This window comes from Podarcis gaigeae (assembly GCF_964106915.1).
Source record: "Podarcis gaigeae genome assembly, chromosome: 13".
NCBI lineage: Eukaryota > Metazoa > Chordata > Lepidosauria > Squamata > Lacertidae > Podarcis > Podarcis gaigeae.
The window spans coordinates 3,800,329-3,814,631 of record NC_139689.1 but is presented as its reverse complement, the minus strand read 5'-3'; the positions used below and the strand labels follow the sequence as shown (position 1 = coordinate 3,814,631).

The 14,303-nt window shown below is 51.2% G+C and overlaps 2 protein-coding genes across 4 annotated transcripts in view; one reads left to right on the top strand and one right to left on the bottom strand.

Moving 5' to 3' along the window:
- The window catches only part of NEURL4 (neuralized E3 ubiquitin protein ligase 4), a gene marked incomplete at its 5' end in the record, with an annotated part of 69,735 nt that extends 55,872 nt beyond the window's left edge, over positions 1–13,863 (bottom strand). The window contains one exon of one of the 2 annotated variants that reach the window (XM_083706502.1): positions 13,671–13,863. In XM_083706502.1, the coding sequence (XP_083562628.1) occupies positions 13,671–13,752 (82 nt within the window). Of the gene's footprint in view, positions 1–2,404; positions 2,618–13,670 lie in introns of those variants that run through there. The other variant, XM_083706501.1, reaches the window with a different exon arrangement.
- Positions 4,114–14,292, top strand: LOC310829001 (zona pellucida sperm-binding protein 3-like). Of its 2 annotated transcripts, none has more exons than XM_083707137.1 (5): positions 4,114–4,854; positions 6,550–6,668; positions 8,923–9,035; positions 10,563–10,676; positions 14,129–14,292. In XM_083707137.1, exons 1-5 carry the CDS (start codon positions 4,552–4,554, stop codon positions 14,239–14,241), a joined length of 762 nt encoding a protein of 253 aa, XP_083563263.1. In that variant the 5' UTR covers positions 4,114–4,551; the 3' UTR covers positions 14,242–14,292. The 2 variants fall into 2 exon arrangements, with proteins under 2 accessions (XP_083563263.1, XP_083563264.1); XM_083707138.1 differs by having other exon boundaries at positions 10,563–10,651; positions 14,129–14,195.
- Positions 14,293–14,303: the final 11 nt, after the last annotated feature.

The window sequence follows — 14,303 nt, the reverse complement described above, 5'->3', positions numbered from 1 at the left end:
TGTCTATTGTTTTCCTGTGGCTCCAATTTGTCTACAGTACGCAGACATTGGCACTCACAATCGACGTTGGCTCTTAGAGAGAGTGATCATACTCTCCAATCTCGGCCCTCACTGCTCTTGAACTCGGCACACGTGGCCCTTACTTCCCATAACCTGTTTCCCCACTCCCTCTCAGTCACCTCTTGCCCCAGATGCTGCTATTCTCCCTCAGTGTAGCCCACCTCACAGGGTTGCTGTTAGGCCCAGATGAAGAGGGGAGAGGACCATGAATACAGCCTTGGAGCTCCCTTTCTGCTTCCTCCACACAGACCTCAACAAAATCCGCCTCCAGATACCTCCCTTTACCTCTCATATATTCCACCCTGCTCATCTCTGCACCCCACAGGCTGATCTCCCAGCCCCACACACCCCAGTTGCCACCAAATCACCCTCCACACACCCTGATCTTCCTTCATCATCTTACCCAGCATTTCCCCTGCTTATTCTGCCCTTCTTCCCACCCACAGTTACCCCAACATGTCTCCCACTCAGCCACCCTCCGAACACCCCGCTTCCCACTCCTCCGGTTGCCCCACCTGCACCCCAGTTGCCCCTCCCTCCCTCCCTCCCTCTGGCACCTGCCACACTGGGGGGGGATAACTGTGAGCTTTCCTACATACAAACCCAGCTGAGCTCCCACCCCCCTCCCAGCCTAACCTTCTTCCCTCTTCTTACCTCAGCTATTCTCCCATCTCCCCACCCTCCACATACCCTGATCTTCAACCTTCACCTTACCCCCGTTATCTCCCCACTTACCCCTCACCTGGCCCCCACTTACCCCTCACCTGGCCCCCACGTACCCCTCACCTGGCCTCCACATACCACCCTCTTCACTCTTCTTAGCCCCCCAGTTACTCCAGTCACCCCCATCTCCTGATCGTCACCCTTCATCTTACCCCAGTTATCCCCTTACCCTCCACATACCCCACCCTTCTGACTTTCCCCACCCTCCACATACCCTTATCTCCAACCTTTCATCTTACCCCACAGTTACCCCCGTTATCCCCCTCACTTACCCTCCACATACCCCACTCTTCTTACATCCCCCCACCCTCCGCCTACCCTGATCTTCAACCTTTCATCTTACCCGTTGCCCCAGTTATCCCCCCTCACGTACCCCCCAGTCACCCCACCCCCTACATGCCCTAATCTTCACCCTTCACCTTACCCCAGTTGCTCCCCACAGCCTCCATGTACCCCACTCTTCACTCATCTTACATCCCCCCAGCCTCCACATCCCCTGATCTTCAACCTTCCATCTTACCCCAGTTATCCCCCCCTCACTTACCCTCCACATCCCCCACTCTTCACACATCCCCCCACCTACACATCCCCTGATCTTCAACCTTTCATCTTACCCCCCAGTTACCCTCCCCTTACCTACTCTTCCCTCTTCTTACCCCCAATCACCCCACCCTCCACATCCCCTGATCTCCAACCTTTCACCTGACCCCACAGTTACCCCAGTTATCCCCCACTTACCCTCCCCTTACCCCACTCTCCTTACCGCCCTGTTACCCCACCCCCTACCCTCTGCATCCCGATCTTCACCTTACCCCAGTTACCCCCCACAGCCTCCACATACACCTCTTCACACATCCCCCCACCCTCCACATACCCATATATTCAACCTTTCATCTTACCCCACAGTTACCCCCCTCACTTACCCTCCACGTCCCCCGCCCTCTTCTTACACCCTCTGCCTACCCTGATATTCCCCTCGCTGTAACCCAACAGACGCACCCCACCCTCTCTGCTGGGGGCACCCCGGTTCCCCCACACACACTTACCCCACTCTGCACACTTCTTACCCCCCAGTCACCCCACCCCCTACCCTCCACATCCCCCCTGATCTTCAACCTTCCACCTTACCCCCCAGTTACCCTCCCCTTACCTACTCTTCCCTCTTCTTACCCCCAGCCACCCCACCCTCCACATCCCCTGATCTTCAACCTTCCACCTTACCCCCCAGTTACTCTCCCCTTACCTACTCTTACCTCTTCCTACCCCCAGCCACCCCACCCTCCACATCCCCTGATCTTCAGCCTTTCACCTTACCCCCCAGTTACCCCGCCTCACTCACCCTCCACGTCCCCCCTCTTCTTACACCCCCCCACCTACCCCCTCTTCCCCCTCCTTCTCTGCTGGGTTCCCCCCCACACACTTACCCCACTCTGCACACTTCTTACCCCCCAGTCACCCCACCCCCACCCTCCACATCCCCTGATCTTCAACCTTCCATCTTACCCCCCAGTTACCCCGCCTCACTCACCCTCCACGTCCCCCCCTCTTCTTACACCCCCCACCCCCTCCCTCCCTCCCTCCCTCTCTGCTGGGGGCGCCCCAGTTCCGCCTCTCCCCTCACCTTCCTGTCGATGCGGACGGTGAAGACGGCGCCGGGGGCGAGGGGCTCCCTGCTGAGGACCAGCCCGTGGTTGAACTCCTGGCCGGGCTGCGAGCGGGCGGCGCTGCGGCCGCCCCGAGACACCGTCACCAGCCGCCCCGTGCGAGGGTGCAGCAGCGGCAGCGCCGCCGAAGAGGGCCCCGCCGCCCGCTCCCCGCCGCCCGGGCCCAGCATCCCGCCCCTCCGCCGCCGCCGCCGCCGCCTGCCCCCCACCCACGGCGGAGGCACCAGGGCGCACAGCCGCGCGCGACGGACGGCCGCGCTTTACGGCACAGGGGCATGCCTCCGCCGGCCCGCTTGGCGGCAGGAGGGCGCTCCGACGCCCCGAACGCTTTACGGCAGGAGGGAGGGAGGGAGGAGCGCAGCGCCGCCGCCGCCGCCGCGCTTTACGGCAGGCTGGCGCAACGGCGACGTGCCACCTTTTCCTTTCCCGGCAGGAGCGCTTTACGGCAGCGGGGGAACATCATGATAGTTTATTGTTATTGTCCATTTCATTCCCATACCGCTTTATATTTTTGAGGCGGGGGGAGGGACCTCAAAGCGGGTTACAACCTGCATTGAAACATTAAATGTATAAATGATATTTTTTTTATTCATTATTAATTCTATTAATTAATAACAATACCTTGTTAAAATGCCAAAGCGTCGACAAAAATTTTGCTTATTGGTATTTAATAATAGGACATGACATTGGTACAAATGCAATATTTCAAGGTGTTAACAATAATTGATTATTAATGATAATAATAATGTAATGTTGCAGCAATACAAATGCAACAGGTGCAATAAAAATTACGTTATTGGCATCAGTACAGTGCACTTCTTTCCTCGCGTCTTTTTACATTGTAAAACTATTGTTAGCATTAGGTATTAACATTTTAATAGCATAGTGATATGACTCTTGAGCATCAGCATTATTATTATTCATTTATTTATACCCCGCCCATCACATTGTTAGACTTGGTGCATTCGTTTCCTCCTTCCAACCTGTTTTCTTTTTGTGTCGCGTCTTTTTCAGATTGTAAACTCTTCTCTCTTTTCTTTTCTTTTTTTTCATTTTAGCAAGTTGCAATATGCCTTCTTTTTGGCCGACGAATAGGATTTTAAAAACTCTTTAGATAAAATTAGGTATTTTTTTAAACAGCATTTATAGACCGCGTGATTGCAGTAAAGCCTCTAAGCAGTTCACAAGAAAAATCATTGATACCTCAGTGGCATATTTCAAAGCTACACAGCATGCCTAAGAGTAAGAAACTGCTGCCAATCTATAGTGGGGGGGGGGCATGTGTGTTAATACAGTATTTTACTCTTTTCAAGGCTGCAGTCATAACCCCACTTACCTGTGAGTAAGCCCCAATAAGACTTACTTCTGAGTAGACACGGTTAGGCTTGCAGCCTTACCTTGCAATCCCTGCCTGCATGATTACCTAGAAGCAAGTTGCACTCTGTCTAATGGGGCTCAGTCCCCAAAGTTATGTGTGCTTAGCACCCCGAAATCAACAGGCTGAAACATACCCCAAAGTTGTGGTGCAGCAAGCTTTTTCTTCAACAAATCCATCCTATCTCCATCTTCACCCACCAGAAAAAAGAGTAGTAGCCTTATTTTATTTTATTTTATCGTTTATTTAAATGAATCAGTACTAATTTGTTGTTAAAAAAGCAGTTTGCAACAACTGTAACATAAAACCACACAATAAAAACCATGTAGAAAATTGAAACCAGATAACTGTTGCGGAAAGATAATTGCCTGCATAACCTGCCGGTATAGCAAAGTTTCAAGGCAGGCATTTAAAAGTCGAGAACAGAAGACGCCTGCTGACTCTCTAGTAGCAGAGAGTTCCACAGGACTGGGAAAATGACAATAAAGGCTCGGTTTCTTTTTTTGTTGTCAAATGAGCCTTGCAAACTGGAGGAGCTCTAACCATTTCATACAATGAGAGGAAAATACTCCCCATAGCAATCACCTTTTGGTCCAAGACAGGTGTGTGATGAAGGGAGGGAGGGGGGAAAAACCTGTTAATCACCTGATGCAGGTGAAGCTATAAAAAACTGCTGCTAGGGGTATTTTTCCCTTTCTGGGCTGAAGAAGGCCTTGTAGGGTGTGAAGAATGGGGGGCTATGGCTGGCTGTTCGTTTGCTTAACTGTGGGGGCGATGCCAGCCCCACTTAGAGTTCATACAGGACAGTGGTTCCCTTCGACCCAGTCCTGGTGGGTTCAGCAAACTGGGCCTTACTGGGTGAAGGTAAAATGTGACCAGTCCCAAGTTATTGTGTCAGTGGAGAAAAGTCCAGGAGCCAAAGAGCTGGTGAAACCCAGTGACCTGACCCTGGGAGACTGTTCTTATACCAGCCTCGAAGGAGAAACTGTGGTTTTTGCGGTCGCCCTCCAAGCGTGCGGATCCCAGGTCCAGGTGAGATGTTGGGGTTCCTCCTCTGTCTTCTCTATTCCTCCTTCTGGGTGATGTTGAAATGTTGGGAACAGAGCCTTGCTTTCCTTGAAATAAAAAATTAAGGTGATGATAGATAGATAGATAGATAGATAGATAGATAGATAGATAGATATGATATCTTTATTGTCATTGTCCCTTGCGGAACAATGAAATTGAAAAACTACATAAAACTACATAAAAACTACATAAAACATTCAAAAACCCCTAAAAACTCTAAAACCCCATTTTAAAATACACTATACTACAGAGACCCCTTATGCTGCGTTTAGAACCAGAATTGCATTAGCGTAGAAACTGTTTTTCAGACGGCTAGTCCTGGCCTTTATAACCCTAAACCTTCTTCCAGAAGGCAGAAGCTGAAAGAGATCATTTCCGGGGTGCGTACTATCATGTGCTATCTCTGCCGCTTTCTTATGGCACTTGGCAGCATAGATTTGATCTAAGGTGGGAAGAGTGCACCCAATAATTCCATCTGCAGTCTTTACAACCCTGGATAGCATTGTTTTTTCCCCTAACCTTGCAGCTCCCAAACCACACGCACAGACCATAAGTTAGTACACTCTCCACAGTGCAATGGTAGAATGCCATATATTCATAATTGTGCCAACCAAGCGCATACATAGATGTGTAGCCCACATATCTGGAACAGCACAGGAAGAGCGCCCTGAAACCATTTTGACTCCCAAACTGACCACATGTTTTCTCTGCAAGGAGGGAGGGGGTGAGGAAACCTTCCCATTGTCTCAGGAATTGGGTAATCACCATCTCAAAGGAATGGGCAGACTAGCAGGAAAGGCAATCAGATAAGGCATTATCAGATAACCTGGCAGACAGGGTAAAAAACAAGGCACTCGGATTTCTGTTGTAGACTGCCTTTTCTGTGATGTAGGTATGGTGTTTGTGGGGCTGGTCTTGGGTTACACCCCTTCTGTGATGTCTGGAGGGGTGGTCTTGAGCTCCAGGGCGGGCAATTTAAAATGTCTATATAAGGGCGGGCACACCTGGGTTCGGGGTCCTCCTCCTTTCCTGCGTGGGAGGGGAGCACCCTGTTGCAACAGTTCAATAAAGATCAGGCTTATGAGCTGCTTTGCTTCTCAATATTCTCTGGTTGTCCTGTTATTTTCTCCGACCGATGGAGAACCTACAAAGGACTTTATAAGGGCTCTTCTGTCCCCCAGAAGGGAATAAGGGCAGATTTTCGTTTATTAGACTTTCCTGCCTTTGGGCTGGCTGAGGACTTCTCAAGCCTCTTGCGTCTGGGAACTCTCCATCGCTTGCCAACGAGAGGCAGCGTGGTGCAGTGGTTGCAGGGACCCGGGAGACCAGAGTTCAAATCTCTCGACTTGGCTGTGAAACTCACCGGGTGCCTCTCAGCTGAACCTACCTCACAGGGTTGTTGTGCAATTGAATGAGGAGGGAGCGAAGCATGTGTGCCACCTTTAGCGCCTCTGAGAAAATGGTGGGCTGCGAATGCAATAAATAAAATAAAGTAAGTTGCAGATGTGGATTAAGGTTTGGAGCTGTGTCCATCACCTAATAATAATAAATATTTTATTTATACCCTGCCCATCTGGCGGAGTTTCCCCTGCCACTCTGGGCAGCTCCCAATCAAGTGTTCAATGCTGTAGTGCGATTCTCTGTTTATTCTGCCAACAGCTGACTCCAGGCACCGTGATCTACAGAAATATTTTGTTTTACAACGCGGAAAGGCCTGCTCCCACCACAGCTGAGCCCAGCCTGCCATCTGCAGTCCTCATTGAGTGTCATTGTCCAAGGTTTGCAAAAAAAATCGTGTAAGGTATTTGGGGAGAGAGGGCATGAGAAGAGGGCCTGGATGGTTCCCTACGATGAATGACCTCTCAGGTTAACTTGAGCTGGGAAAACCTATATTTGTAGGTGCATCTTACATTCTGGAAGACAAGGAAATCACAAATACAAAGGCTTATTATCGGCATTACCCCATATACATTTAAAGTGCTAATACATCAAATAATAAATAATTTCCCCAGCCACTCTGGGCGGCTTCAAAAAAATATATTTAAAATATAATAAAGCATCAAACATTCAGAGCTTCCCTAAACAGGGCTGCCTTCAGATGTTTTCTAAAAACAGCTATGGCTTCCCCAAAATAATTCCATGGACTGAGGTTGTGGGGTTTTTTTTTAGGAGATCCTTATTCTCCTCAGAGATGTGCAGTTTTTGGAGTGGTTTAACAACCAATCCCTCTTCCTGAGGAATTTGATTAATTGTGAGGGAATATGGGGGATTCCCTGTACTTTTTTCCGGGGGTACTCAGGGGTACTAGCATCTCGTCCTGCAGAAAGAGCACTGGTTTGAAATGTGGCTCTTACTATAACAACTTCGTAGTGAGTACTACCAGCCAGTGGCGTAGCGTGGGGGGTGCAGGGGGGGCCGGCCGCACCGGGCGCAACATCTGGGGGGGCGCGCTCGCCGCCTCCGGAGTCGCCGAAGAGCCTCGGGCGCAGGCTGTAGCAGAGCCCCATGTCTCGCTGAACCGACGAGCTGTGCGCGCGTCCGGGCTGAAGGCGTCCGGCAGGCAGCGGCTCTCAGCGCTCGCCACGGTCCCCGTGCGTCAGGGCCGTGGAGGGCGCGCCAGGCAGCCCCTCCTCACAGCCCCGCTGCTACTGCAGCAGCTGCTGGGCCATGTTGCATTTTCCTCGCCTCTCTGCCCTCCTCCTCCTCCGGGCAAGCGTCGTCGTTTGGGCGGCAGCGCCAGTGGCAACTCGCCTCAGATCACCTGACACGGACCCGCTGCCGCCGCCGTGGCTACCTTACCGTAAATACCCCAGCCCAGGCAGCAGCAAGAAGAAGCTGGCAGCGGCGGCAGGTTAGGGCTTAGGGGCGCAAATTACTTGCCTTGCCCCGGGTGCTGACAACCCACGCTACGCCGCTGCTACCAGCAACCTCTTTCTTAAGGAAAGCAATGGGAGGTACCTAACCGGTCTCAGGATCTATCCATAACAAACTACAGTACCCAGAACTCTTTGGGGGAAGCCACGACTGTTTAAGGTGCCATCTTAGTGTTTTATGGTGTGAATGTGGCCACAGTGTCTCTGGGCATCTGCAGAGTGCCGTCGCTTAATTCAGGGCTGGTGACAGCTGGTGTCCCAGAAGATTTGCAGGGCCACAGATGTCCTCTATCTTGGATTGAATAATGTTGTAGTCACGGCCAGGAACAAGGGACCAGAAGGCAGATAATGCAGATCCCGAACCAAATTTGCATTGCAGCCCAGTAGTATATCTTAGGCTTTTTTAAGGACAACGCACCATTTAAGGCAAGCTATGGGAATACTGGGGACGCAGGTGGCGCTGCGGGTTAAACCACAGAGCCTAGGACTTGCCAATCAGAAGGTCGTTGCTTCAAATCCCCGCAATGACGGGGTGAGCTCCCGTTGCTCAGTCCCTGCTCCTGCCAACCTAGCAGTTCGAAAGCACCTCAAAGTGCAAGTAGATCAATAGGTATCGCTCTGGCGTTTCCGTGCACTGCTCTGGTTTGCCAGAAGCGGCTTAATCCTGCTGGCCACATGACCTGGAAGCTGTGCGCTGGCTCCCTCGGCCAATAAAGCGAGATGAGCGCCGCAACCCCAGAGTCGGCCACGACTGGACCTAATGGTCAGGGGTCCCTTTACCCTTTACCTTTATGGGAATACTTATTATCTCAGTAGGCAAGCAGCCTACCACACGTCCTTGTTCGCCCCTCCAAGCCATGAGAACTGGAGAGCAGGACAGGTGTATGTGATTTGGGGTGAGAGGGATGAGCAGTTTTAGTGACTTACCTGGTGCAGGTGTGGTTGGGCTTGGTGGGCAGGGATTGACCAACCTGAGCAACACCTGTATTTCTGAGCCAGTGGCAGTGAGTTCCATAGGTTAACTGATGTGCTGCCCGTGGGAATCAGTGGCACAGAATTATCTGAACGGACCTTTTAAGTATGTAGCTTTGGTATGATGCACCCTCGCCCTTTCATGTAAATTGTTTTTTTCCCCAGACTGGTGTTGTCTCTTTCACAGGCAAATGCCCTTAGGAGGCTCAAGGAATATCAGTGAAGCAAAAGGCTCCAAGATGCTGGCGAAACTAAGAACAGCTGTTGGGCGACAGAAAAGAAATGTCTATTGGCAGCAAGGCAGGTGTCTCTGAAAGGAAAAGCATCATGGGTATATCTAGGTCAGCCTCCCTCCGATGCCCTCCAGATGTCTTGGACTACAACTCCCATCATCCTTGGTCAGCTTAGCCAATTGTCTGGGATGATGGGAGTTGTAGTTCAAATTTATCTTGAGAGGGAAGGCTGACATAAAACGTGGGGCATGTCTTTTGGCTTAGCTCAGTGGTGCCCAAACTTGGCCCTCCAGCTGTTTTTGGACAACAACTCCCATCATCCCTAGCTATCAGGGCCAGTGGTCAGGGATGATGGGAATTGTAGTCCCAAAAAACATAAAGAGGGCCGAGTTTGGCCACCACTGGAGCCTTAGCTTGATGCTTATAATGTGTGCAATGGTCATATGTCGTCTTTTTTTTAATTCTCATTTCTGTTAAATTATCGTTGAGACCAGTGGCTCATACGTAGTAATGCAACCCGACCACAGAACTGGCAAATGGTTAAAGAGGAACGTAACAGCTGAATGTTAAGGTGGAAAACAGATAAGGTACAAGGAGGGTTCAAACATGTACAGTAAAAAAATGGGTTGAGTAAATTTTTTTTCCCAAGGTGTGTTTTTGGATGAGATGGTGGGACAATGGGGTAGCAGAATGTGGTTGGGCAAAGGATGAAGAGCTAAGATAATAATAATAATAATTTATACCCCGCCCATCTGGCTGGCTTTCCCCAACCACTCTGTGCAGCTCCCAACCGAATGTTAAAAGCACAATACAGTTGTACCTCGGGTTACAGACGCTTCAGGTTACCGACGCTTCAGTTTACAGACTCTGTTAACCTAGAAATAGTACCTTGGGTTAAGAACTTTGCTTCAGGATGAGAACAGAAATTGCTCACCGGCGGCAGCAGGAGGCCCCATTAGCTAAAGTGGTGCTTCAGGTTAAGAACAGTTTCAGGTTAAGAACGGACCTCCAGAACGAATTAAGTTCTTAACCGGAAGTACCACTGTATAGCATTAAACATTTAAAATTTTGCTAAACAGGTGTCTTCTTAAAAAGTTCCCTTCAGGTGTCTTCTAAAAGTCAGGTAGTTGTTTATTTCCTTGACATCTACTGGGAGGGTGTTCCACAGGCCGGGTGCCACCACCGAGAAGGCCCTCTGCCTGGTTCCCTGTAACTTGGCTTCTCGCAGGGAGGGAACGCCAGAAGGCCCTCGGAGCTGGACCTCAGTGTCCGGGCAGAACGATGGGGGTGGAGACGCTCCTTCAGGTCTGCTGGGCCTTTGAGGCCGTTTAGGGCCTTAAAGGTCAGCACCAACACTTTGAATCGTATTGTAGTTTTGCCTGTTTATGTCTCTCCTAATGGAAATGCTCTTGCAGACTCTCTGTACCGTTTGGTATAGCATTACTGAATGAAGCCTGACTCCGAGGGGATTTGGGGTGAGCCGCTGTACTTGAACCGCCCCCGAGGGGAATATCCCCACATGCAGAACATCAAAGAATGCATCACAGAAATCTGGGAATTTACAGAACTCGTCTTTGTCTTCTTCACTTTACAGAGAACTCGTCTTTAATTCAAACGGAGTCCAACGAGGACACCACCCTTGCTTCAACCCAGGGCACAGTTCCAGAGGCGGAGAAGAAAGTGGTGATTGTGAAACACAAGTCAGCACGTGAGACCAGCCAGCAGGGAAACACTAGCTTCATTCTTTGGCTCTTTGGTCTCCTTTGAGAATCTGCCCCTCTCTTGCTTGGTTACTCCCAACAGTAAAGTGAACTCAGGTGGCCAAAGACCAGTGGCGTAGCGTGGGGGGTGCAGGGGGGGCCGGCCGCACTGGGCGCAACATCTGGGGGGCGCGCTCGCCGCCTCCGGAGTCGCCGAAGAGCCTCGGGCACAGGCTGTAGCAGAGCCCCATGTCTCGCGGAACCGACGAGCTGTGCGCGCGTCCGGGCTGAAGGCGTCCGGCAGGCAGCAGCTCTCAGCACTCGCTGCGGTCCCCGCGCGTCAGGGCCGCAGAGGGCACGCCAGGCAGCCCCTCCTCACAGCCCTGCTGCCGCCGCCGCTGCTGCTGCAGCTGCTGGGCCATGTTGCATTTTCCTCGCCTCTCTGCCCTCCTCCTCCTCCTCCGGGCAAGCGGCATCGTTTGGGCAGCAGCGCCAGCGGCAACTCGCCTCAGATCACCTGACACGGACCCGCCGCCGCCGCCGTGGCTACCTTACCGTAAATACCCCAGCCCAGGCAGCAGCAAGAAGAAGCTGGCAGCAGCGGCAGGTTAGGGGTTAGGGGCGCAAATTACTTGCCTTGCCCTGCGTTAGGGGTGCAAATTACTTGCCTTGCCCTGGGTGCTGACAACCCACGCTACGCCACTGCCAAAGACCGTTAACTATTTCTGCAGCAGGGTCCCTGTTGCCAGGATCCCACAGCTGCCCAAACAACCTGAAAGGGGGAGCTTTGTCGGCATGGTGTAGAATTATAGAAAAGGGACCCCCCAAGATCATCCAATCGAACACCCTGCAATGCAGGAATCTTAGTTAAAGAATCCCTGGCAGACGGCCATCCAATATCTGCTTTAAAAGCTCCAAGAAAAGAGAACTTACTGCCTTCTAAGGTAGTCTCAATACCATGAGTAGGTAAACTAAGGCCTGGGGGCCGGATCCGGCCCAATCGCCTTCTAAATCCGGGAATTTGTTCATTTTTTTCCCCAAAAAATATAGTCCGGCCCCCCCACAAGGTCTGAGGGACAGTGGACCGGCCCCCTGCTGAAAAAGTTTGCTGACCCCTGCTCCATACCCTCCAGCATTTCTCCGATGAAAATAGCGACGTCCCATTTCATAATGATGATTTTTACTATTTATACCTCACACATCTGACTGGGTTGCCCCAGCCATTCTGGGCAGCTTCCAACGTATATAATACAGTGGTACCTTGCAAGACGAATGCCTCGCAAGACGAAAAACGCGCAAGACGAAAGAGTTTTCCGTTTTTTGAGTCGTTCCGCAAGACGAGTTTCCCTATGGGCTTGCTTCGCAAGACGAAACGTCTTGCAAGTTCTTGTGAGTTTGTTTCCTTTTTCTTAAAGCCGCTAAGCCGTTAATAGCCGCTAAGCCGCTATTAGCCGTTCTTCGCAAGACGAAAAAACCGCAAGAGACTCACGGAACGGATTAATTTCGTCTTGCGAGGCACCACTGTAAAACATTAAACATAAAAAAACCCAAAAACCTTTCCCTATACAGGATTGCCTTCAGATAGCACGGGGGGTCAGATAACTGAAAGAAGATTCCACCTAAACATTAGGAAGAACTTCCTGACAGTAAGAGCTGTTTGACAGTGGAATTTGCTGCCCAGGAGTGTGGTGGAGTCTCCTTCTTTGGAGGTCTTTAAGCAGAGGCTTGGCAACCAGATGTCAGGAGTGCTCTGGTGGGGTTTCCTGCTTGGCAGGGGGTTGGACTCCATGGCCCTTGGGGTCTCTTCCAACTCTACGATTCTATGAACTCCATACCCCCCAATGTTTCTCCAATGAAAATAGGGACACCCTAAGAAAAAGCGGGACATTTGGGGATTAAATCAGAAACGGGGGTATATTCTCTAAATCAGGGATGTCCCTGGAAAATAGGGAGACTTGGAGGGTCTGTCGCACAGCTCCAAAATAGGCCCAGCCATCAGCATGACCTGTTCCTTAGTTTCCAAAGGCCTGTCCGAACAGGAAGATCTTTGGGGAAAGGACAAGGAGGGAGCCAATCTAAGTTCTCTTTGGGAGGGAATTCCGCAATTTGGGAGCAGCCACCGAGAAGTCTCTTTACCAGATTTTTTCCAATGAATGTGGGGACACTTTAATTCATTGCTACACGTTTGGGATGTTAATTCTGCAGTGATGGTGGTGGCAGGGGGGCGACGGCCACCTTGACCCTCAACCACCGTTTCCCCTTCCTCCGAGGCTTCTATCTCCTTTCTCCATGAGTCTGGGTAGCCCCTGAGTTGTTGGTTCTTCGGTGGTGGTGGTGGGGAAGCGGTGCACAGTGATTCAGGCATGGAAGGTGGAGAAGGAGGGCCAAGAGCAGCGGCAGCAGTGAGGCTCGGGCAGCACAATGCCTCCCTTCTCATCGGGGCAGCCCCAATCCCATTCCTACTTGCGTGCAAGCAGGAGAGGGCGGGGATCCCTCAGCTGGGAAGCGAGGCTTCCCGTTGCCTAACTGAGAGATCCCTGCCCCCTCCTTCTTGCACGCAAGCTCTGATAGGCAGCGTGAAGCCTCCCTTCACAGCTTAGTTGCTGGGGTCAGGGAAGGTGGAGGCAGCCCGGAAACTGCATCTTTGAGCCCCTACACCACCATCATATGGGGACTTCTGAGCAGCTCCTGAAGCCAGCAAGACCCAACTGCTCTGGGCTGCTGAGACTGCCACTGCTGCATTTCCCGGGGACATTAAATGAAATCCGGGGACATTCCGGGGATGGAATTTGTCCGGGGACTTATTTGCAAATCCGGGGACTCTCCCCACGAAGCGGGGATGTCTGGTAACCCTACTCTAAGCATGATGCTGATGGGACCCAGATAAGGTGCTCACCTGATGATCCTTAGCACCTGGCCAGGTTTGTAAAGGGAGATACGATCTTTCAGATTATCTGGGCCCAAACCGTTCCCCCTTAGCCTAGCACCCTGCTATATCATACAGTGGTGCCTCGCAAGACGAAAAGAATCCGTTCCGCAAGTCTCTTCGTCTTGCGGTTTTTTCGTCTTGCGAAGCAAGCCCATTAGCGGCTTAGCGGATTAGCGCTATTAGCGACTTAGCGGGCTTAGCGGATCAGCTGTTAAGCGGCTTAGCGGATCAGCTGTTAAGCGGTTTACCGGATCAGCTGTTAAGCAGCTTAGCGGCTTGGAGAAAAGGGGGGGGAGGGGAAAAAACCCGCAGGAACTCGCAAGACATTTTCGTCTTGCGAAGCAAGCCCATAGGAAATTTGTTTTGCGAAGCACCTCCAAAATGGAAAACCCTTTCTTCTAGCGGGTTTTCCGTCTTGCGAGGCATTCGTCTTGCGGGGCACCACTGTATTTGGAAAAAAAATAGTGTGATCAGGGCCTTTAAAAAAAGAGGAAATAATCTTCACTGGAGTTTTGCTGTTCCTCCTTGCAGTGATGATGAAGGACCCCGGGATGATAATGGCACTGATTATCGTCGTATCTTCGCTTGCGCTCGTCCTTTTTGCCATGATAACCCAGTTCGTGTACCAGAGATGCGGGGGCTGATGCCGCTTAGTGGGGAGTTGTAATTAATTTTGTGTGTGCACGTGTTAATAAAACAAGTTCTC